Source organism: Oncorhynchus nerka, linkage group LG21 (assembly GCF_034236695.1).
Source record: "Oncorhynchus nerka isolate Pitt River linkage group LG21, Oner_Uvic_2.0, whole genome shotgun sequence".
Lineage (NCBI taxonomy): Eukaryota > Metazoa > Chordata > Actinopteri > Salmoniformes > Salmonidae > Oncorhynchus > Oncorhynchus nerka.
This window is the reverse complement of record NC_088416.1, coordinates 8,273,845-8,296,754: the sequence shown is the minus strand read 5'-3', so window position 1 is coordinate 8,296,754 and position 22,910 is coordinate 8,273,845. Positions and strand designations below refer to the sequence as shown.

Below are 22,910 nucleotides of genomic sequence, written 5' to 3'. Positions count from 1 at the left end.
CCAAGTTTAATGAGCGCCGTGACAACCACAACGTTCGTTATGTCACGGCAACGACTATGTGACTACCTTTTTTTTATTTTTAACATTGCTTGAACTAATTGTGTGTGTATGTGTGTGTCTACCAGGACATCCCAACGGGGGCAGACAGCTGTGTGACCAGCCTATCATGTGACTCACAGCGGTCCCTCATCGCAGCGGGGCTGGGCGACGGCTCGGTCCGCCTCTATGACAGGAGGATGGGCGCCAACGAGTGGTGAGTGGTCGCGCACACGCTCACACACGCTCACACAAACGCAGACACAAACTTTTAATGCTGCCTCCACACCTTGACTTTTATAAGGCTTCAACAATGAGAATCATCCCTGCAACGCACATGTACCTCATCACATTATTCTGTCTAAAATGTGACTGGAGGTAAATGTGAATGGGCTTCTAATCTTCCTAATTCATTACTAATCATAGGGTTGATTATTCCCAGTAGCACAAAGAGAAGCTGTGTGTCTTAATGTTTGATGAAGCGCTCATTAGCATCGGATATATTTTATGCAGGAGTGCTTTTTTAAAAATCCCCTTAGTTATCATCAGACACACTGTAAAATCGTATGAGCAAAGCAAAATAGGTAAAGCTGTTAAACATTGTTTTCTTAGTCATCTCATATACACTTACCAGACAGTTTTAGGTACACCAATCTAGTACCGGGTGGAACTCCACTTTGCCTCCAAAACAACCTGAATTCTTCGGGGCATTCTCCAAGGTGTCCGAAACGCTCCACACGCAGATTGAGTCGTGCTGTCCGAGATGCCGTTCTGCCCACCACTGTTGTACTGCGCCATTATTTGTCTTTGTGGTCCGCCTGTTAGCTTGTCATTCTCCTTCGACCCCTCTCATCAACGAGCTGTTTTCGCCCACAGGATTGCCGCTGACTGGATGTTTTTTGTTTGTCGCGCCATTGTCGATAAACCTTAGACACTGTCATGTGTGCAAAACCCAGGAGGGTGGCCGTTCTGAGATACTGAGGCACCACGATCATACCACGCTCAAAGTCGCTTAGGTCACTCTTTTAGTCCATTCTGACATTCAATTGAACAGTAACTGAATGCCTCGATGACTGTCTGTCTGTCTGCCTGCTTTCTATAGCAAGCCAAGGCCACGTGACTGATGGACTCTGTGGGAGCGATCCATTTTCGTGAACGGGGTGGTGTACCTAATAAACTGGCTGTTTATTGTATGACTCATATCACGGTCATTTCATTGAGTTGTTCATAAAGTGAGTTTTGCTATATTCTCATCTGTGGAGCTCCCAGCTCTCCTGCCACATCCTGTATCCACATCCTGTGTGCATCTTCTAATGCCCCCCCCCCCTAAAAAAAAAAGAAAACAGGGCAATTAAGCCATAGTGTCCCATAAATCTTTAATTAATGTTAATGTTAATTTAAGTGCTTCCCCTCAGGCACTGAGACTGTAGCACCCGTTCCCTATGTGCTCTCCTTTAAAACCAGTAGGGGGCTAAGCAAACACACGCATCACATGCACACTCAGGCACACACACACAATCATGCACACTCTTACACAGAGTGTGTCACTATTTTCGCCAAGGGAACAGGGATAGGCTTTGGTCCTCACTTTGGTGTTCTGTTTGCTTCTTATTGATGGCCCAGGGTCAGATTTTGTTTTCGACTTCTTAAAGCTAGGATTTGGGGTTAGGTCATCTAGAGCATAGATCTGTGCTTAGGGACAACTTTCCTCCTCAATCTTCAATCACAGTGCCTCAGTCACACAAGGATGCTGTTACCATGGAGATGGGCTATCCAATAGTGCTTATACCCATGTACTTAGGGTGACACCCAATGGCCATATATACACACTACAGCCTTGCTTACTGTTTGGGGTTTTAGGCTGGGTTTCTGTATAGTACTTTGTGTGACATCTGATGTAAAAAGGGCTTCATAAATACATTTGATCGATTGATAACATAGACTCCATTCAACACAATGGCACTGCTTTAAATTCTCAAACACCGGTCACTTTTACACTGTGTGGCGTCTAGCATGTTGATAACTGTGTGGGAGTCCATCCACCCACCCACACTGCATACTTTTCACATCTCCCTCTGCCCCTCCCGTGAACAGCGACACGGTTGTAGGTGGACTAAAGTTGATGACGCTTTTCCTCTCTGTCTCCCCACAGTCGTGTGATGACGTACCGGGAACACTCGTCCTGGGTGGTCAAGGCCCACCTGCAGAAGCAGACGGACGGCAAAGTCATTAGTGTCAGGTAGTGCTCGTTGATGAGTGATTTCAACGGTTGATTGATTGATTGGATTATCTCTGTGACGGTCGGGTGTCCCGATGTGGTCGTACAACTACTCTCGACTCTCTCACACGCTCTAGTTCTCTCGCCGTCTGTGGCCCGGTCCAAGACCAGCGGCCCTACTTCCTGTAGATCTAAATGGATGTGATGACATGTCATGTACTGTTTGGACTCCTTCGTCCTCCTCCCCAGTGTCGATGGAGACGTGCGGTTCTTCGAGCTGCGGTCGCCGGACTCTGTGAACGTGCTGCAGACGGTGAAGGGGTTAACGGCGCTGGACATCCATCCGCAGGCCAACCTGTTCGCCTGGTGAGTTCACAGGTTTACGGCCTTTATAATTGGTCCAAACCATAGAGTTCGATAGAGGACTGTAGGTGGGTGTAACCCGTTTTAGCCCTCTATCAAACTCTTTGCTCTAAACTCACTTTGAGGAATTAGACGTGTGAAAGGTTGGGGGGGGGCGGTCTGACGATTTCAACGTTTGCCCCATTTGCTCTAGCAGCTATGAAGCTAATTTCTCACTCTTTCCTTCATCCTCTCGTTCTCTCCATCCTCTCCCCAGTGGATCGATGAACCAGTTCATAGCCGTGTACAACTCCAACGGTGACGTGATCAGCAACATCAAGTATTATGACGGTTTCATGGGCCAAAGGATCGGGGCCATCAGCTGTTTGGCCTTCCATCCCTACTGGGTACTATGGCATTCTTACTCTCTTCATTCATAGTCTGAATCCCAACTAGAGTAACATGGGAACTAGGATTTGGGTGAATAATGCGTTGAAGTGAATTGCGTGGGTACAAGGAGTTATCCCTATGTCTCTTAAACTATACTCTGCGAAACCTACTAAACTGCACATGTCGTTTCATCACACCTAATTACACAAAATGATTTGGAAAAGGAATGTTTTTACACCTGTCTTTATGCGTCTGTTATATTCTCTCTCTGTCTCCCAACAGCCCCACCTGGCGGTGGGCAGCAACGACTACTACATGTCCATCTACTCAGCGGAGAAGAGGCTCAGATAACCCCCCCTCGAACTTTACCTTTGACCCCTGACCTCTCTCCCCTCGGAGCCAGGATGTAAATGACTTCTAATGTACATATGCAATTGTTACCACCCCTGAATGTCCTATAGTGATGGCTGCTGACAAACTCATGTTATGATGTTGACTTATATTATTATTCTTGATCGTTTTATTCAAATTCTTTATTATGAAGAAGCTATTGATTGTAGACTTGGCAGTGCTGAGGAGCGTGTATATTTAATTGCGTGTAAACGGAGATGAATAATAGGTCTATTTTAAAGGTTCCAGCCTTGGCTGGGGGAGACGGGCGGTGTCGCTACCTGAATGACCTCTACGTTTACCTTTCTATGACCTCTATGCATCGGGGTCAAGAGGTCATCGAGAGATAGACAATACCCTCTCTCACACACGACTCTGGGCCTGAAGGCCGTGGCTCACGGACACCCGCACGACCCTTATTGAAGCCCCTCCCCCCCCCCCGCTGTAGCCAGTAGACTTGCTCTCACTGTTCGCTCACAAGATGGCGGACTACGGGGCGCTTCTGGTGTGTGAGAAAGTGAAATGTAGAACAGAGCACAGATGAGCCCAAAGTTGGCCCACTGCCTTGGACACAAACCAATGCCCATACAGATGTCCACTACCATGCTATACTGTAGGACTAACCAGACCTCCTTGCATCCCTGTGCCCTCGCCCAATTGTTCTAAACTCACCAACCTTTGCCATTCATCTCCATTGTCCTATGCCCAAAGGCTTACCCCATGTCCTTAGTGCAATGGGTGACTACTGCTCAGCTCTAATCCCAAGACTGATGCTACCTGTCTGCCTTACCTGCAAAGCAATAATGAATTCGCTTGGAGCTCTCTACAGCCTCCAAGCTTCTGCTGCTCCAGACCCCCTGTCCCCCCCACTCATCGGCTGAACCATACCCGCCTGAGAAGCCCCAGCACTGGGAGACATGGAGCAGTTTGCTGGGCTCCTGAAGTATCGATTCCAGAGTCCTGGCTGAGGCCCGCTTGGCCCATGCACATCCCCAGTCTTTCCTACGGACCCCAGCCAGAAGCACTCCCAGGCTGGACAAGAAGAAACACAGCGCCCACTGCATCCCCGGGGGGCGGGGTTCTGCTGCTACTTTTCTGCATCCTCGCACACAGGCTTATGAGGACTGTATGAACTGTGTATGGACTGTCCCCAGAACCACACACACCAGCCCGAGGCAGCCCTTTCCCCTGTGTGCCAACCTTCCACCTGCTATCCGCTACACATTTTGGAGAAAAGTCTGGCAATTTTCTTATAATCTTTGTTTTTTTTATTTTTAAACTTGATTTTATTTGCCAGCCGTGTTTGGTTTATTTTAGCGGAAAGGGAGTTTCAAGAAGATTGGGATAGAGAAGTTGGGTCAAAAAACAGGAGTGACTTCAGACCTTTGTGTAATACAGTGAACTGGTAAATACACAGTAACGCTCCATAGCACTTCTTCAGTTCAGTGTCTTTGTTGTCAAAAGCCACAGCTCTCCTGTCAACCTCCAACGCTAGCTCAGGTACCTCATGAGCCACGATATACCACATAATACCACGCCGTCTCTGTGTGGTAGACTCACAGAGGTCTGACGTTACTCTTGATATGACGAACTTAGATGGTCAAAATCAGTTCAGTGACTCCAGAGGTGCCTTTTTTTTTTAACAAGGGTTACCCCTCTGGTCAACACTCGCTCCAAGTGCGGTATCGCCATTAATGTGCCTCTATTAGGGGTCGCTTTTTGGGTTTGCTCTGTATTACCTTCCTGTTTTCTTTGATTTTTTTGTTGTTTTTTTTTCCCACTTTTGTAATTTTATATTTTTTTAATTTGCTGGTGTTTGTTTGCCTTGGACCTCAGTGGGATGGTGAGATGGGAGAGGGCTGTTTCTCCCCCTTTCACAGACGCTCTCGCCCACACGGTGTCTCTCCTCGTACAGTACTCCCCCCTGGACTCTCCCCTCACCTTTTTGCCTCTAAAGTCCTCAGCTTGGCTATCACCCTAGAAAGGAATGGACAATAATGCTTTGCCTGTGGACTGAACCGGTCACGGTAACCGGTAACACATGCCATGCATTCAGTATAAGCGTCTGCGCACTCTGTCATAACCAAGCCTCACTACGCTCAGTAGCTCTCCCTGTAGGGTACGGAAGAGGTACTGCAGCCTTCACTGCTATCACTGACACCTTCAGCAAAAACCCCACAACGCTGTCTGTCAGCCATGCTCAGAATCACATCTCTAGTTATCCTGCTTTGAGTTTTAACATTTTAGATATGGAAACAAAACTAAACTTTGAAGATGTAGAAGGAGAAATTAAAGCAATCAGGTGTTTCTCTGTGACGGTAGACTGCTTTGCTGACAGGTTTATAAGACGGGAGATGAAGTCAGTCAAATAAACCAAATACACAACAACACTAGTTTTCCTGGTGATTATTTGATTTGTTTTTTTGGTTTGTGTTTTCATGTTTGTGTTAATGTTCATGCTCTCGTTGTGAAGTTCTACATGTATTGTGTAAAACAAATGTGTCTGCTATTGCTTCACAATATTCATGTCGTCATTACAATATCGGTTGATCTGGAATGTTTTCTTTAAATAAATATAACACTTTTATCAGGCATATTGTCCTTCTCACCAGACCGCTTCAAAAAAATCCCCTGAGTGAGTGAGTGTCTTGTGTGATGTGAAAATCAGTCCTGATATGAATTTCATAGCAAAGAGATGATTCAAACATTTTTCATAGACTTAATTAAGCCTGAGATTTGAGGTGCCGCTTGCCTCATTTTGTTTTTCATTCTGAATCCTTGTATTTATTCTTTGGTTGGTATTTCATTAATATTCTGGATAAAATCAGATCCGGGGCTGTATTCAATCCGTATCGCAGAAGTTCAGCGTTACAGCGTGATTGAAATGATATGGCAGTGTTTCTACTCACCATAAATGCTGCATATCCTCGGCTCAATGGGAAATGACCTTTTACAATTCTATTGTGCAATCTGTAACACTTCAGCGAGACAGATTGAATAGAGGTCTTCACTTTGTTAACTGTTTCTCTGTTTGCCGTGACATTGGTTTGTCTATGGTTAAAGGTCAAGAAAGCCTCGGTATAAAGAGAGACCTCTTAATTGATAACAACCAATGATACTTGCCAGCTAGCAGTCCCTTATCGGAGTTTAGACATGGAATAGAATCCTACTCGTCTGGAAGTACAGATAAGTGTGCCTTAGCGCCTTCCCTGGCTCCAGTTAAGATAAGTCCAGTCTCTCACTGTCTTGTGCAATTGGATCTCAGGCACACAAAAAAAGAAAGTGAATTTAAAAGTAATCCAAGAAGAAATCTAGTTTTTCAAAAGTATCTGATTACAATATTTGTGCTGGTAGTGTAACAGGTTAGTTTGTTTTGTAATCAGATGAAATGTAAGTGATTACATGTGATCAGTTAGTCCCCAATCCTGCTTTTAAGGGGGTATAAAGAGGTTGCTGGTTCTTGAGCGAAAAAATTAATGGAGACATTTCTGTTTTCTCAATGACATTCAAGTCAGCATTGAAAAAAGTGCAAGTTTGAGTCTGACCACAAGTCAGAGACCGCTATGATGACACCAAATGTGTTTGATGTATCCTTTTTGTCTTCTAATGCCTCTTAAGGGGAAATGAATCCAAAGTAATCAGATTACGTTACTGAGTTACTGTAATCCAAAAGTAAGTTGCTTTTTTTAAACTAGTAACCATAACAGATTACATTTAGAAAGTAACTTACCCTGCCCTTAAGAAAGGCACATTTACATTTTTGTCATTTAGCAGATGCTCTTAACCAGAGTGACTAGAGTGCATACATTTTCATATTTATAATTTTTTATTTCATATTGGTACAAATGTATGAGTGGTATATCATAGTAAAACTGTTTTATTTTGTTCTAATAAGTTCATCCAATAAGGTATATGTCTGGCTGTAGGTAGCTCAGTAGTAGTTAAAACAATCAAAATCGTAACTAGGATCTTAAGTTAACAGTAGTTTGACAGCTTTGAAAGGCATGCTGTGATTTACGACAGTGTAAACCCTCAAGAAACAGGGTCTCCTGAGCACAGAAGCAAGGGTGCCCCATAATACCTGCAGAGGCCCAGACACTGGGGGTTGGGGGGGGGGGGCAAAGGTTATCTCCTGCTTACTGCACCCTAAAGCATGCTGAACAGTGTCTATGACGACTCACACGGCCCAGAAAGAGAACATTCCAAAACAGCAAAACGCCAGCAGCTCACATCCTGAGGAAACAACAGTCACTTCCTGGCAAATTAAGCCAAGTCGAGGGCTCTGCTCGCTGTGATAACCAGCGGCCAGGCGTCCCACTCTGTGGCCGAGGTAGAGCACCTCCCCTGTCCTCTCCCTCCTCCCCTCTCACCACTGCCCCCCAGTCAATCCTCAGCCTCCTAACCTCCAGTCACTCCAGTCGCATCAGCCCAAGACAGCCACCACCAATGTGGGAGCCCCAGCAGCCCTCTGTCAGGATGGTCACCCGACTACTACTGCTAACCTCCGTACTCCTCTCCACCTGTAAGGAAGCTTGATAATAATCTACCTCTGGGAGGGTATTGGGTTGGGTGGGAAAATAAGGAAGTTTGGATTTTCTTTACATTTGATGTACTGTTTTTTTTTTTTTCCCTCTTCCGTCCAGGTCAAGCGGCGGAATCTCCGGCATGTAAGTATTAAAGTGTTCTTGAGGAGATTCTTAAAATAGGATAGTCAAGAGTGCAGTGAATGCAGTTTTCAAAACAGGGGAACTCTTGAGTGTGTTTCAGTTTTTTCCTTTGGAGTGGTATGTAAATTCAGCTATTGTTTTTTTTCTCTCCTTTCAGTGAGAATGTGTGTGTTCGTAGATAGTGTGGGCTTTGGGACTGGACGTTCTTTCTTATCTACTTCTTTCTAACGCTACGGACCTGTTTTACTAAGACATATCTTTTTCTGAGAGGTGACCGATATACCCTAATTGTAGTATTAACACAGGTAAAACTACTGACACACTGGAAATACCACAACTGGGAATCCTATGAGAATGGTGCCTGGATCTTGTTGTCTTATCAGTGTTTTCACTCTTTTCGAGTCCGAGGTTGTGGAAGGCTTTGGGAACTCACTTGTTAGCAGTGTCACACGCCTCCTCCTGTTAGGATAAGGGAAAAAGCCCAGCACTGGGCAGAGAAATGAGTTCAGCTAGCCAATGGTAGAGATGGACGCCTTATCCCGACCATGCCGAGATGAGCAATTCTGGGCTTGGAATAGCAGAATACCTCTATTCTAAGCAGGAACGTTGACTCATTGGCTTTGCCAAGACTAGTCAGTGGTCACACAGCCTTTCCATGGGGTTCCGCTATGGCTCGTGCCCTGGTTGGCACTACCCTCTGCCCTCCTATCAGTGGTTTTCCCCCTTGGTCGCGCCGGGCCCTGCTGAGTGACATTGGGTGGGGACGGTGGTATCTAAAATAACGGTGGGTCCCCTGAGAGGGTGTCTGTTTGTTTAACAAAATGCCTTTCCTTCCTCTGGTTGGCGGGGGCCTGTTTACTGGGACGTCCCCCTCGGGACAGGAGCCACCCGGTCTGTGGGTCTCAACCTGACATACTGTCTGCACTAGACCCCTCTGGGAGGCCCCTTATCTGGAGAAGCACTCTGTGGAGGACACTCTGTGGGGGGACAAATGTGGGAAAACAGTTCGCTATCAGCATGCGCTGAATCAAAAGACCTCTTGTGGTGTTTTTGTTGAGGGTCTGTGTTTATGTCCAATTCATTGGTGTGTGTGTGATTTCATCTCCTGAGTATGTTAGAGCTGGAAGATGACTAGCTATATAGCACCTTGATATATTGCACTGTTCTCTTACTATGGAGATATATTTTTTTGTCTTCGTGAACAGATTCATGCCACTACAAGGTTGTGAATTCACTAAATAATGTGCTTCGGTACAAGATCACACAGGCTTGTGCTCTAGGACTTTGATCAGTCAGAGCATTGACCTTGAGTTCTTTCGCCAGTGTTCACAAGTGTCACCCTGACTCTCGAGCCCAGCAACGCCGTCTCCCAGGGTACCAACGTGACGGTACGCTGCCAGGCCTTGGTCAGCAGCTCTGGGTTCCTGAACCGTAAATACACCATCTACAAGGACAACACTGTGGTGTACACGGAGAGCATCACCACCGCAGAGGACCTCATCTACTCTCTCCGCATGGCCAGAGTGGCCAACACTGGGAAGTACAAATGCAAGGTGAACATACCGGGCAAGGAGCTAAGCAGCAGCTCTGAGAAACTGACTGTGACAGGTTGGTACTCTTGTCAACTCCTCCCTGTTGTGGACTGAGAAGCTTTTGCAAGTTCAGCATTTCACTGTGCTGTTCTGCACCTGCCGCGTGTGACTCTGTGTCCTGCATGAATGTGGTTACTTGTAAACTCTGTCCGCGGCATGTGATTTCCGTCTGTGCGTGTCCTGCGTGCTTTGACTCGTACTCGTGTCCACCCAGGCCTGCAGACGCCAGTCCTCAGCGTCGACAAGCGCGTGTTCAGCGAGGGAGAGGAGGTGACCGTTGGGTGTAAGGCCCCTGGGGAGTCCGGCGCTATCGTCTTCTACTTCTACAAGGACTCCAAGGAACTCTATGAGGAGAGGGTCGACGCCAACCATGTGTGTTAATATTGAGTGTGCTTGCTTAGTTTTTCTTTTCTTTTTTACCTCTTCTACAAACTTATTTCTCAAACATCAATACTTCAGGTAGCAAGCACACGTGTTTACTTTAGGAAATGTACTTTTCTAGTTAACATTGTTGGTGTTATTATGAACAACCAGGTGGAGACTAGGCTGCGATTCAACAACGCTGGCGACCACAGGCTACACTGTGACTACAGGGTCATACTGCTGACAGACTCGGTCCCATCCAATGCCAGCAACAATGTGGTGGTCACTGTAAAAGGTGAGTGGAGCCCAAAAACAGAACATGGTGGTGAACATCACGGGCCGGTTTCCAAGACACAGGTTAGACCTAGTCTTGGACTGAAACGCACATTGAGATTCTCAGTTGAACTACCTTTATAGTCAAGGACCCTACTCTTGTTCTCCATCTCAATTCATCTCGAATCATTTTAACCATGTCCGAAGCTGAATAGAATGTGTCTGGGGAAAGTCTCTTGGTTTCAACCTTCAGCTTCCAGACCAATTTTCCTCGTTGTGTTCTCCAGAGCTGTTCATCACACCTGTAATCTCTGTCCGACCACACGGATCAATGATCATCGAAGGGGACGATCTGGACATCTCCTGCAGTGTCAGTGGTAACCTCCAGAACAGCTCTGGGCTCAAAGTCTTCCTGTCCAAGGGACCGACTCTGCTGAGTTCTGGTCAAAGTAAAGCCAACCACAGCATGAGAGCACTGGCCGAGCACTCTGGGGAGTTTCAGTGCTCTCTGGAGGTGGGAAATGTAGTCAAGCGAGCGACGGAAAACGTGAGGATTACAGGTGAGTGAATGGATTTGACAAGGAATCTGAAATGTAGAATGTTGTGTTAGCTGTTGAAAAAAGCTGATAAAAAAACTATCTGTTCTATCAGTTTATAATCAAGTCGCAGATAGGGTAAAAAAAAAAATCTGGTGAATTTTCCTTAAATTCCTAGGTTTTCCAGAAATCCTGGTTGGAAGACTCCTGGAATCAGGAGCAAATAAACAGGAAAACCAGAATCCTCCAACCAGGATTTTTTTTAAAACCTGGGCAACCCTATTCACAGTTACAACTTTTTTTTAATCAACCTATGATGCTTATCAATGTTAATCCCAACATTCCTCGTGGATGTTCTTACATGTACTCAGCCTCCCAAGAGTGTTGAGTAATCAATGTTTTTTTATTTTTTTTATTCACACAAACAGAACTGTTTTCCCAGCCAGTTCTGACCATGTATCCGACAGAGGTCTTTGAAAGGGAGAAAATCACGTTAACCTGCAAGAGTACCAACTACTCCTCTGACAGAATCAGCGCTTCGGATGTGAAATACTCCATTTACAAGGACAATTACACACTGACGCCAGGCAGCTTCAATGGGATATACGTTGTCACCGGGGTGGTACCGAACTCGAGTGGGATTTATTCATGTAAAGCAGATGCCAGGATGATCTCCAAGTACAGTGCAAAGCTGCCTGTCCAGGCAAAAGGTACTACTACAGCTCATAAGGCTTTTACGTGTGACCCAAAGTAAGTCAATTTCACTTGTCTTAGGTCGGTCCCTGGATGGGAGACCAGATGCAGCTGGAAGTGGTGTTGGAAGGCCAGTAGGAGGCACCCTTTCCTGTGGTCTAAAAAAATATATATATCACAATGCCCCAGGGCAGTGATTGGGGACATTGCCCTGTGTAGGATGCCATCTTTTGGATGGGATATTAAACAGGTGTCCTGAGACTCTGTGGTCACTAAAGATCCCATGGCACTTATCGTAAGAGTAGGGGTGTTAACCCTGGTGTCCTGGCTAAATTCCTAATCTTGCCCTCATACCATCATGGTCACCTAATCATCCCCAGCTTCCAATTGGCTCATTCATCCCCCTCCTCTCCCCTGTAACTATTCCACAGGTCGTTGCTGTAAATGAGAATCAGTCAACTTACCTGGTAAAATAAGGATATGCGTAAGGACATACTGATAACATGTATGGATGCAGTATATGTCACAACAATATGATATTAAAGTGGAACTCCAATCGAAAATGAAAATGTGGGAAATGGTTCTTTAGGTGAAATTTCAATCTTGACTCAGATACAACCTTTGAGTCGAAGTTTAGTCATACGTGTAGCTGCTAAGTAATGTTGGTGATGTCATTGGACGGTAACCTCTCCACATTAACAGGCCATTTTGTCATTTCCGTCACTTTCCTTGTTCTATTCATTCTCCAGTTCTTGTCAGTAAACCGGAGATAACGGCCATTGGCAGAGTGATCGTGGGAAAGCCCTTCCAGGTGCGCTGTCACTCAGACCGAGGCAGCCTACCCATCGAGTACACCTTGTGGAAGAAGTATTCTGAGGTTAACTCCACCACCGTGCAGCAGCCGCACCATCAGGCCATCTTCCCTGTCACCGTCCAGCACTACAGCGACACGCAGGACTATAAATGCGAGGCGCGGAATAACCCCAAAATCGACACGGTGGTCAGCAACAAACTCAACACCACAGTCATAGGTGAGCCTGTGGAAGTGTGGAATGGTATACATAATGCACGTCCGTGCTTCATTAGATTGCAGCATTATTGGACCCTTGTTATTTAATCATCAGAAATGCCTTCAAGTGTCGTCGCACCACCTCACACTATATTCACTCCCTCTCCCAGTGCCTCTGTCCAATCCAGGACTCAGAGTCGTCCCAGACCTGTTGGAGGTCACCGAGGGAAATGAGATGTACCTGATCTGTGGGGTGGAAGGTTCCCCGCCCGTCACCTTTAAGTGGTACCGACGTGGGAGCGTCCAGCCGCTGTTCATCGCCACCTCAACCCAATCCAGCGCGTCCCACCAGATCAAGGAAGTGGGGAACGAGCACAGTGGCACCTACTACTGCGAGGCTATCAACTACGCTAACATGGTCCGGAGTCAGCCAGTCACCGTAGATGGTGAGAGTTATGCATACACACACACACACACACACACACACACACACACTCTCTGAGAAGATAGATGTGTGTGCGTGTAAGCACACACACATGTACAGTGATGATCAAGGCCCTGCTGGACTTATCACAATAGGTTGAGAGGCATACAAACACCACACTCCACCATAGAGTCCACACATTTATTTACTGCTCTTACTAGATGCAGAAGTCTACATTAATTGGCGTTCACAGTACCACTTGTGTCAAATCTAAAGACCATCTTTGGACCAGCAGCGACAGTTTTGCTCTTCTCACAACACTGTTCAGGCTGCTTCAGTGACGGCTGACAAGTTTACTTCCGTCTGATCCCTCCACCCCAGTGCCTGCCAGCAAGGTTATCTGACCCCACTATCAACGAGCTCCTCTGCTGTGGCTGTTGATGATCATGAGCCACGCTAAATACCCCGCCGCTAAGCTAACCTTGGCCCGTAGCCACTCTGCCCTCTATGTCCTGTGGTGTGGTTAGCGCCGACGGCTAACGCAAGAGCACAGTCAAATCCGGATGCTAATGGCGACGCGCTAGGCTCCCATGGGTTGTGACTCCTCAGCAAGACGTGGCTAGCACTCATTAGCCAGAGCAATTAGACCCGGCCTGCTTCCCCCCATAGTGGCACTACGGCAGCTACAGTGGCAAGGCAGAGGATGGGGAGGAGAGGGGAAATGAAGGGAACACTTAAGTTCAGACCCCAAGAGGGATCACTTAATGAAGGGAACACTTAAGTTCAGACCCCAAGAGAAGGAAGCAGATGACTCTGAACTTTAAGATTGAACCTCCTCTTTCTCTTTCAACCATCCTTCTCTGTCCCCTCCACTCTGTCCTCATCTCCACCCACCCTAACTTTCTTTTAACCTTTACCCTTTACCTCTCACAAAAACCCTGCCTACCTCCCCCCTCTCTCTGCATCTCTCTCCCTACCTCTCCCTCTCTTACTCCCTCTCTCTCTCTCTCTACAGTGAAAATGGCAATGTGGAAGAAAGGTTTGATCGTGGCCTGCTGTCTGCTAGTGGTGGCTCTCCTAGCCCTCGCCTGCGTGCTGCGCTACAATTCCAAGAGAGGTAGAGAGACCTACAGTCCCCCAGCAACACAGGCCTTTGCTGGTGTCTGACTATGTATGAGCCTCCTCTTCTCTCTCTCATCCCCTTCTCTTTATTGTATAGGTAAACGAGAAAACGCAGCTGAACTGTCAGTGTGAGTTGGCTTGCCTATTTCCTAAGTCGTTTTCTGTGACCGTGGCTGTCTAGGATGATGGCATTAGCTGGCGCCAATGGTTTTTGGACAGTGCTTAGCACCATGCTGCCACGTACAGCACGGCAATGGGCCTTAAAGGGACAGTTCACTCCAAAATGAAAAGTTTGTCAGATGTTTTCAGATCTTGAACAAGTGGTCTTTTGACAAGATGCATCCATGTCTCGTGGTATCTGTTATGTAGATCCGGCCATATGCCTCAATCCCAAATAAATGTGAACGATAAGCACCTTTTCATTTTAGGTGTGATCTGAAAACATTGAACAGCCTTTGATTTCATATTGAATTAACTGTCCCTTTAATAAGCTTTAAGGGTCCTAGAATTATGAAATGATCTGTTGTTGTGTCACTGCCAACGTTGACTTTATGTTCACCATTTCTCAGAAAGCCTTCGAGCCCTAAATCAGATGACTCTCTAACAGTGAGTCTTACCCACAGCACTATGGAGGTTTATAACCCGCCCGAAGGTAGCCCGTTTTCCTACTCTCCCCTGTGTGTTTCCGTCTTGACCTATCGTCATGCTTCGAACCATAACCGACGTTCAACTGCCCACGTCCGTCTCACCCCCCCCCATTCATGTGTTTCATTTCATGCTAGCCGTTAGCATGCTAGCTGCTTGTAGCATGTTGGTGTTCAGAAGTTGTCATCCTAACATCAGTCGATACCATGACACCCATACTGTGTGCATGTAAGGGTCTCTGAGGGGATCTTAGGTGACTTCTTAACTCTCTGCATCTCCTCTCCTCATATTTTCCTGTTAGAGGAACAAAAATGCATCGTCTTACTGTCCAGCTGTAGACATCCTGTGCAACTTAGAATGCATGAGAGAGGACATGGCAGAGAGGCTTACTGTGTGTGTGTTTAGACAGGAGAAGTAGCTTAGTTCCTCATACAAATCGATGCAGGTCTTAACAATTGATGTTTTACTTCAGCAAACATGCCTCATTAGATGTGCAGATTCTGCAGTGGTTGGCAGGATGTAGCTAGCTACAGGGCAGCTGTGTTCAGTAGTGATTGTGTCAGGTGTTGAGTGTTTGTTGAGAGTGGCCATATCATCTTATTACAGACGCAGCGCCACCCTTTGACGGCATGGAGGGGAGAGCGACCAATGGGACGCGAGATAGTGTGGCATCACTTCCTGCTGGCATCAGCAACAGGAGCAGCTACAGTCTCCCAGCAACAGTGTAGAGAAACCCAACAGAGGGGAGGGACTTTTTTGGTTTGAACAGAAAAAGAACAAACATTTTGCACCACTTGGTTGAATAAAGGGATATATGGGATGAAAACCAAGGATAACAACAATTGGAACAATGGCTCAAACAAACAAACAAAATCCCCACAGACATTTTTAGAGAGGGAAGAATGGCCAAAAATGTCTTCCTTTGAGAAAGTATGACCTATTTGTTATGTGTTGTAGATGTAATATCAGAGGGTACAGGTGTAGTGGACACAAGATGGCCGACACCAAGGGGCTTGTTGCCAACATCAGTCCCAGTGACAGACAGTTGAACTGGCCCTATTGCTCCCTCTCCTCTCCTGCTGCTGTCTGGAAGAGCTGTACTTTCCTGTCATTATCAACATACTGTCTTTGTCCTGTGTTCTCACCTCACTGTGTCTGCCTGTCTGACTGCATGTCTATCGAATGATGGAACTAGCCCATTTGTCTAATAGTCTGTTTGTCCAAAAACAATGTGTGCATGTCTAAATGCATAGACTTGATGCTGTATATACAGTACACTAGACAATCATCAATAGAAATGTGTGTATATATTTTTGGTTTGGTTAATTGATTGATTTTGAAGAAGCACTTCTAGAATAAAACACTTTTTTTTTTTAGCAATGTGTCAGTACTGTGCATTTTGTTTTTCAGAGATACCGTGAGCTATCAATGAATGTCTATAATGTGTAGCTACACTAGAGTATACCAAATATTACCACCTGCTCTTTCCATGACATAGACTGACCAGGTGAATCATGGCGAAGGCTGTGATCCACTTCAAATCAGTGTAGATGAAGGGTAGGGGACAGGTTAAAGAAGGAAGCCTTGAGACAATGGAGACATGGGCTGGGCACGCGTGCCCTTCAGAGGGTGACTGGGCAAGACAAAAGATTGGAAGCGTCTTTGAACAGGGTATGGTCGTCGGTGCCAAGTGCAACGGTTTGAGTCGAGGACTTGCAGCGCTGCTGGGTTTATCACACTCAACAGTTTCCCGCGTACATTAAAGAATGTTCCGCCTTCCATCCAACCAACTTGGCACAACTCTGGAAGGTATTGGAGTCAACATGGGGCCGCGCATCCCTGCGGAACGCATTCCACGCCTGGTAGAGTTCACGTCCGGATGAAGTGAGGCTGTTCTAAGGGCAAAAGAGGGGAATGCAACTCGATATTAGGAAGCTGTTCTTAATGTTTTGTGCACTCAGCCACTTAGCCAGTATATGTAGGCCATATTTGGTGGTTTATCAACCATCTTAATATGTTGGCTAAAGTTATTTTAAGTTGCAACACCCTAGTTTACTAGCGAAGGCTGCCTTGAAGGAATACTGAAACAATGGCGTCTGTGTGGAATTTCCTATGTGGGCACCAACCATTTATAAAACGGCGTTTGTTAAATAGTGGACTTGGGGGGGCAGACTGTTTGTTTCAGGCCAGTCGAGTTTGAATGCAGGCAGCAGGTGGAGGAAATGAATCGCTTAGGCCCACTCTGAGGTTCAATAGAATCTGAGGTTGCATTAACGAATGGGAAGTTGTAACGGGATGTTTTTTTTGCAGGGAGCTATTGTGTTCCTGCTGTTTACCAAACAGTCGCCAGTGTGCGTAAGGTACCGGAACAGCTCTGTGGAAATCAAAATGGAGACCTGATATCCACTCCTCGTTTGTCACAGAATGTTCTCTGGCGGTGTTCTGATCGCTCAGCAGCCTGTTAAAGGCTCTGATCACTTCTAGAAAACATTTGTGGGGGAATTCTAATTCATTCACACGTTGGAATAATATTCAACTTGTGAAACAATAGACATTAACTGTCTACTAAATGTTTTACCTCGCCTCAGAACTTTCCGGTTGGCGTTTTTAATTGAATAGCACCCCAAGTCACAATTTCCTGTTCCACCTAACAGTCATTTGACTTCGCTGGGCAGTAACTTCCCTGGGAATCTTGGATCTTTAGATCTCCTGGCTTGTGTCAGGGAGCATTGCTTTATGTCTGTGTGTATCTATGTGTTTGTGTCTTGTAGTTGGAGTGGATGCTGCTGTAAGTGTCTGGAGCGAGAGGCCGGTAGACCCAGGTGAGACCAACAGAGTACCTGGGTTTATGACCGAAGTTGCGTATGGAGTTCGAGCTGTGTTGTCTAAAGTCTGCCTCTGTCTTCTTGGGCTGTTTTGCGTGATGGGATGTGTGTGTATCTTGTCCTGGTGCAGGCAGTGACGGGGAGAGCAGTGCAGCGTCTAATAATGAGCCTGATGTGGAGTACACGGAAGTGGTACACCGTCAACCAGTGGACCCTGCCAGAGGTGACCACACACACTCTCTCTGTCTCTCAAACACTCACACACTCTCTCTCTCTCTCAAACACACACACACACACTCTCTCTCTCTCAAACACTCACACTCTCTCTCTCTCAAACACTCACACTCTCTCTCTCTCAAACACTCACACACACACTCTCTCTCTCTCTCAAACACTCACACACACACTCTCTTTCTCTCTCAAACACTCACACACACACTCTCTCTCTCAAACACTCACACACGCCAGTTTTTCACTCCGACTACCTTATTCCCTTTATCTTGCTCCCCTTTTCTACCACAGCTCTCCCTCTCATAGCTCTTTCTCTACCTCTTCCCACTCTCATTCTGTCCCTTTACTCATATTGAATCATCACAAGAGGGCTTGCTTTGCCGTCATTATTTCAGCTTATAAGACTCAGGGCCACTTCCTGGGGGGGGGTCTAATTGGCCACAATTAAGTCGTCTCCATAGTAACCTGTGTGATAACCATGGTGATCAGGCTTAAAGAAACATCTTCTGGTGAATAAACAGGAAGGGCTGAACTAATTGCCAGGCTACTCTCTATGGTACCAACCCCCCTTGATCAGTATACTCTGTTGGCCCCCATGGGTTTGCTATGGCAGTTGGTTGGGCTTATCCTTAAGCAGGGGCGCGACTTTGGTTTTAGAAGTGGGGGGGGGACATAATATTTATTTTATTATTATCCAGTTGGATCAACACTCCAAACAGCCTACCCGACTGCTCGGAGGCGTCCGCATGGCCCTGAAGCACCCTGTTGCCTCATTTTCTATCACACACCAATGATAAAACTGATGGAAAAAGAATGCAAATTCAGAATGTGGGGGGGGCATACCCCATCCCCAGTGAAAGTTGCGCCCATGTCCTTAAGTATCCAGTACAATGATTTGACAAGAGATGGGGAGCATCTGCTAAGAGATGAGGACAAGTAAATGTGTAACGGTTGTAATGCAGGGATATGTGATGATGGTTATCTAATGTGTGTGTGTGTGCCCATGAGCATTGTTTAAGTGTTGCAATTGTGAAACATTGTTTCACTATTTTGTTTCTATCTTTTTGCAGCTCCCCTGAGAAAAGGCACAGAAACGGTGTACAGTGAAGTCCAGAACTCCCCAACAGGTGAGTGCATCACACTGTAAATGTGGTTAACATTTATAAAGTACTTTGAACTAGGGTCTCAAAACACTTGACGCTGCCATGGGGATAACTCACCTCATCCACCAGCAGTGAGTGAAAGGAGGTGGAAGGGTGAGGTGTTCATTACTGTATCCAGAACTGCTGGAACAGCCGGGTCTGTATGAAGGTGACCATTTCCTGCTGCTAGCAGTAAGTTCCTGTTTTTAGAACGCGATCCAAGTTGAATTTGTCAGTGAAGCAGCCCATGGTGGAAATTGACCTTTTATCGACCCAAATTGAACATACAAACACGTAACATACCTTTTTGTTTGTAACGTTCTCATCTCTGGTGAATTGGTGGGTGTTTGGGATAAGGGTGGGTGTTTGGGATGAGGGTGGGTGTATGGGATGAGGGTGGGTGTTTGGGATGAGGGTGGGTGTTTGGGATGAGGGTGGGTGTTTGGGATGAGGGTGGGTGTTTGGGATGAGGGTGGGTGTTTGGGATGAGGGTGGGTGTTTGGGATGAGGGTGGGTGTTTGGGATGAGGGTGGGTGTTTGGGATAAGGGTGGGTGTTTGGGAAGAGGGCAGGGACTGCGCTTGTTGTTCTTTTTTGGCATAGTTATACTCCTGCTGTGTTAAAACAATGGGCTCTGCTTCAAGGGAACCAATGAGTCAGCAACTAGGCCTGGTCGTCATAACTGTCAAATGAGTCATCATGATGAATACATTCAGAGAATGATTATTATTCAATGCCCTCAGAATGTGGTCTAATGAAAGAGGGAAAGGGAAGGTGATATGCACATCCTGAACTTGAGAATGCTGGGCTAAGAAATGGTACACACCCACCAAGGAATGAGAGGCCCTCTAACACTGGGGAGTAGTAGTCTGTCGTTCCTTTGTCAAATGAAAGAGTACACACAGAGACACAGGTTATACACTATGTCATCTCTGTAATGGTCTAGAGCTTGTTCTTCTTCCCTGATTCTGTGTCTTGTGTTCCCAGGTGCACCTGGTGACCATTATGACTATGTAAGTACAGCTTGAGTCTCAGTGTCTTACATTTTTACTGCCTGTGACTGTGAAAACAAACGCGCACGGCTAACACAGTCCGTCACCACAACTGACCTTTCCTCCAGCCCACAAAAAAGGGTGAGGAGTGACAGAATGAAGGCCACAGGGCGCACCTTCTCCTCCTTCCCTCTCTCCCTCCCTCCTTCCCTCGCCCAACCAGCCCCAGTCACTCTGTGGGCTGAGGCTCTTGGGTAGTAGTAATTTCCCTGTGCAGGAGAGAGAAGCTGCGGTCAGAGTTTCCAGGCTAGAACAAAGGGATTTTGGGCTGGGGCTTCCTTCCCTATCACCCAGTGAGATCAGCAGCCAAAGGCCCAGGCAAATTATACCTCCATGCACAGCTCAACCACCACACTGTCCTCCTCTGGCTACTCACCAAGACACATCAGTGATTTACAGACAGCCCATTACAGTCCACACTGTTTGCCCTTACTTGGAGCTGAGGGACTAAGGCCGGGTTATCTGTTTTGAAGGGGAATTTGACATAATGAGTCAGGATATGACATGATGGTCTACACTTAAGACAGTTAATTCACTCCTTGATATAAAAGGAGGAGCAGCCAAGATTGTGGTGAGGTGGTTTTTGGTGATAAAGGAATTTCATTGCGTGTTTTTGAATGTGTGCTGCTACCCCTGGAGAAATATAGTTTTCATATTCTGTGAATCCTTGGTGAAATACAGTGTAGTGTTCTGTGAGGAACGCTTTCAACAGTTGACGGATGTTTCGCCTGCCTTGAGAGAATCCGATTGTGTTCCAATGTGATGGTACAGAGTTGCGCTGTAACAGTTTGGATTTGGGTTGCGTTATGGTGTGGACTTTTCTGCGTGAGGTTAGTTACGGGGTTGACTTTCATTGTGACAGTGTTTAACATAATTGACACTGTTGAGCAGTGCAGTGTGTCAATATTCAGTGGGATCTCTGTTGTCTCAGCAGGGTTCAGTGGAGTACGCCGATCTCAACGGTGACCAACCGGAGGTCAACCAGGCCCTGCTGGAGGTCAATCACCAGGACCACCATGACCTCCCAGTGCCTGTGGAGTAAAGGTTACCTCTGATCCCTCGCGGCCCCTCATACTAGAACCACAAACTAAATGATCCCCACCTCTGCCCCCCGACAGTAACCACAGTCCTTATTTCAATATTCTTCTTGTATTCTGTACATTTTCTCAATAAGGAAAGTTGTTGACTCATGTACGCTCTAGGTATTTTTGCATAATTTTATAGCCAAATAAAATCACAAATCCTAATTAGGACTTAGTTCTGTCATACCTTGTAGACTCTTATCTTTGTTTACCTTTACGTCTCATGACCATAGAGGGTGCTCCAGAGTTTAGTGAGCCTGGCCCCTCCCTCCAACACAGTTCCCTTTGATGTCCTAAATGGACAGCATGACCGTTCCGCTCTCTGTCGTGATGGCTAAAAAACAAATCCCCCTTTTAGACTTCCGTTACAGGGCAGTGTGAGTGGACTGATAACCTCCCTACTCTCACTAGACTGGGTCCACACCCAAACCAGGGCACACTCCAGTAGGGCCATCCCTGAATCACACTATGGAAATAACTATGGGAGAAAAAAAAAAGTGAATGTAAACAGAGGACCTGCCCGTCTCCAGCTGCTCATCCTGATGGTATATGGTGTCTGTGATGTCACATCCTGCCAGGCTGTGTCCAAGTCTGTCGAAAGTTGGCGGGAGACAAGTGTCAGGCTTGAAGTGACTCAGACATGCAGTGTTGCACATCGTTTTAAATGACCTTCTTACTGCAGTTACTGTTTTTGTAAGATCACACACAAAATGATCCAAGTAAAGTCAAGGTAATGTTAAAACATGTTTTTAAAAGATCTATCTTTCTAAACTTTTGAGTATCGTATATTAAGTTATTAGCAATACGTTATATTAATAGACAATGGTTACAATCTTCCTGTAAATTACAACGCCATTGTAACCAATGCAGTTAACCCGCCGTTCCTAGGCCGTCGTTGAAAATAAGAATTTGTTCTTAACTGACTTGCCTAGTTAAATAAAGGTTAAAAAAAAAATATATATATATATATATATAGTATAGGGGTCTATCATTAGTGTAATAATCAGTTTGGCCAGTAGAGCGCATCATCCTCTTAAAAATACAGTGACGTTTGACCAAGAATGTTTCTGCTGCCTTGTACTTCACACAGACATTCGCTGTGGGGAGTTATTGGTGTGTGGATTCCGCCATCTTGTGACTAAAAGTCGTATGTGTCAGATAGTTTCTAATCATAAGAGCGATAAGGGCCCATATCTCCAGTTCTCAACGTAGTAGTGCTGATCTAGGGTGTCCATAATGTTATTCATTATGATTCAAAAAGGTCAAACTGATCCTAGGTCAGCCAGCACCCCTACTCTGAGACGCGTTTTAAATTACAGTCCCTGATTCTGTTTTTGTTTTATTTTCGAGACGAGACTCCTATTCTAATCATATAAAAAGGCTTAAAGTAACCCTAAAAGGTACAAAAATGCAAATAGGTTGGTGGTTTTTGTGAAACTATAATAAATGTAGGCCTATGTCATCTTAAACTCAGAGCACCTGCAGAGTAACTCTGTCTTAGAAACAGATAAACACCATTTTCACACCTTAAAAACACGTTCATACAACTGTGACATCTTTGCAGCCCTCCTCCCCGCTGAGTACGGTGCACAATGTCTTTCCTGCGTTGTTTACGAACATGTCAGCTAACACCGAGACACTCTCGTAATCATCTCTCGTAGTCTTGACAACAGGACCTCACGTCAATTATCTATCTAAATGGCAATTTCCTCTCTTTGATAACCTCAAGGCCATTGGGAAACTGCAATGGCAGCATTGGCATGGCAACCACAAATTAAACTCTCTTCGTTCTAAGGGCCATTTACATAATGTCCTCATCGTGGTCAGAAGCCTGTTAAAGACTAATTAAAGGACATTACCAGAATGGCCATAACATCAC

At 45.9% G+C, this 22,910-nt stretch overlaps 2 protein-coding genes across 19 annotated transcripts in view; both read left to right on the top strand.

Annotated features, from left to right (window-relative positions):
• Positions 1-5,764, top strand: part of LOC115104411 (regulatory-associated protein of mTOR) — a 219,809-nt gene extending 214,045 nt beyond the window's left edge. For all 7 annotated transcript variants that reach the window (XM_065006273.1, XM_065006277.1, XM_065006274.1 and 4 more), the window contains 5 exons: positions 126-253; positions 2,189-2,275; positions 2,504-2,620; positions 2,874-3,003; positions 3,269-5,764. In XM_065006273.1, coding sequence (XP_064862345.1) covers positions 126-253; positions 2,189-2,275; positions 2,504-2,620; positions 2,874-3,003; positions 3,269-3,337 — 531 coding nt within the window. In that variant the 3' untranslated portion in view covers positions 3,338-5,764. The remainder of the gene's footprint in view (positions 1-125; positions 254-2,188; positions 2,276-2,503; positions 2,621-2,873; positions 3,004-3,268) is intronic.
• Positions 5,765-7,694: 1,930 nt separating this feature from the next.
• On the top strand, positions 7,695-21,215 carry LOC115103793 (platelet endothelial cell adhesion molecule-like). Of its 12 annotated transcripts, none has more exons than XM_029624727.2 (17): positions 7,695-7,898; positions 8,020-8,043; positions 9,367-9,651; positions 9,850-10,007; positions 10,170-10,293; positions 10,559-10,831; positions 11,236-11,517; positions 12,250-12,531; positions 12,680-12,955; positions 13,949-14,050; positions 14,153-14,183; positions 14,625-14,707; positions 17,472-17,522; positions 17,656-17,748; positions 18,827-18,883; positions 19,885-19,910; positions 20,881-21,215. In XM_029624727.2, the coding sequence occupies exons 1-17, from the start codon at positions 7,823-7,825 to the stop codon at positions 20,989-20,991; spliced, it is 2,334 nt and encodes a 777-aa protein (XP_029480587.1). In that variant the 5' UTR covers positions 7,695-7,822; the 3' UTR covers positions 20,992-21,215. The 12 variants fall into 12 exon arrangements, with proteins under 12 accessions (XP_029480587.1, XP_029480589.1, XP_029480591.1 ...); XM_029624728.2 differs by having other exon boundaries at positions 7,696-7,898; positions 20,884-21,215; XM_029624729.2 differs by lacking the exons at positions 14,153-14,183; positions 14,625-14,707.
• Positions 21,216-22,910: the final 1,695 nt, after the last annotated feature.

What these genes read in the sequence shown, in the direction of transcription:
- LOC115103793 (XM_029624727.2), top strand. Translation starts at nt 7,823, where the DNA reads ATGTGGGAGCCCCAGCAGCCCTCTGTCAGGATGGTCACCCGACTACTA. An exon ending in CTCCGTACTCCTCTCCACCT is followed by an intron (nt 7,899 to 8,019) that starts GTAAGGAAGCTT and finishes TCTTCCGTCCAG; the next exon opens with GTCAAGCGGCGGAATCTCCG. An exon ending in TGTGGTGGTCACTGTAAAAG is followed by an intron (nt 10,294 to 10,558) that starts GTGAGTGGAGCC and finishes TGTGTTCTCCAG; the next exon opens with AGCTGTTCATCACACCTGTA.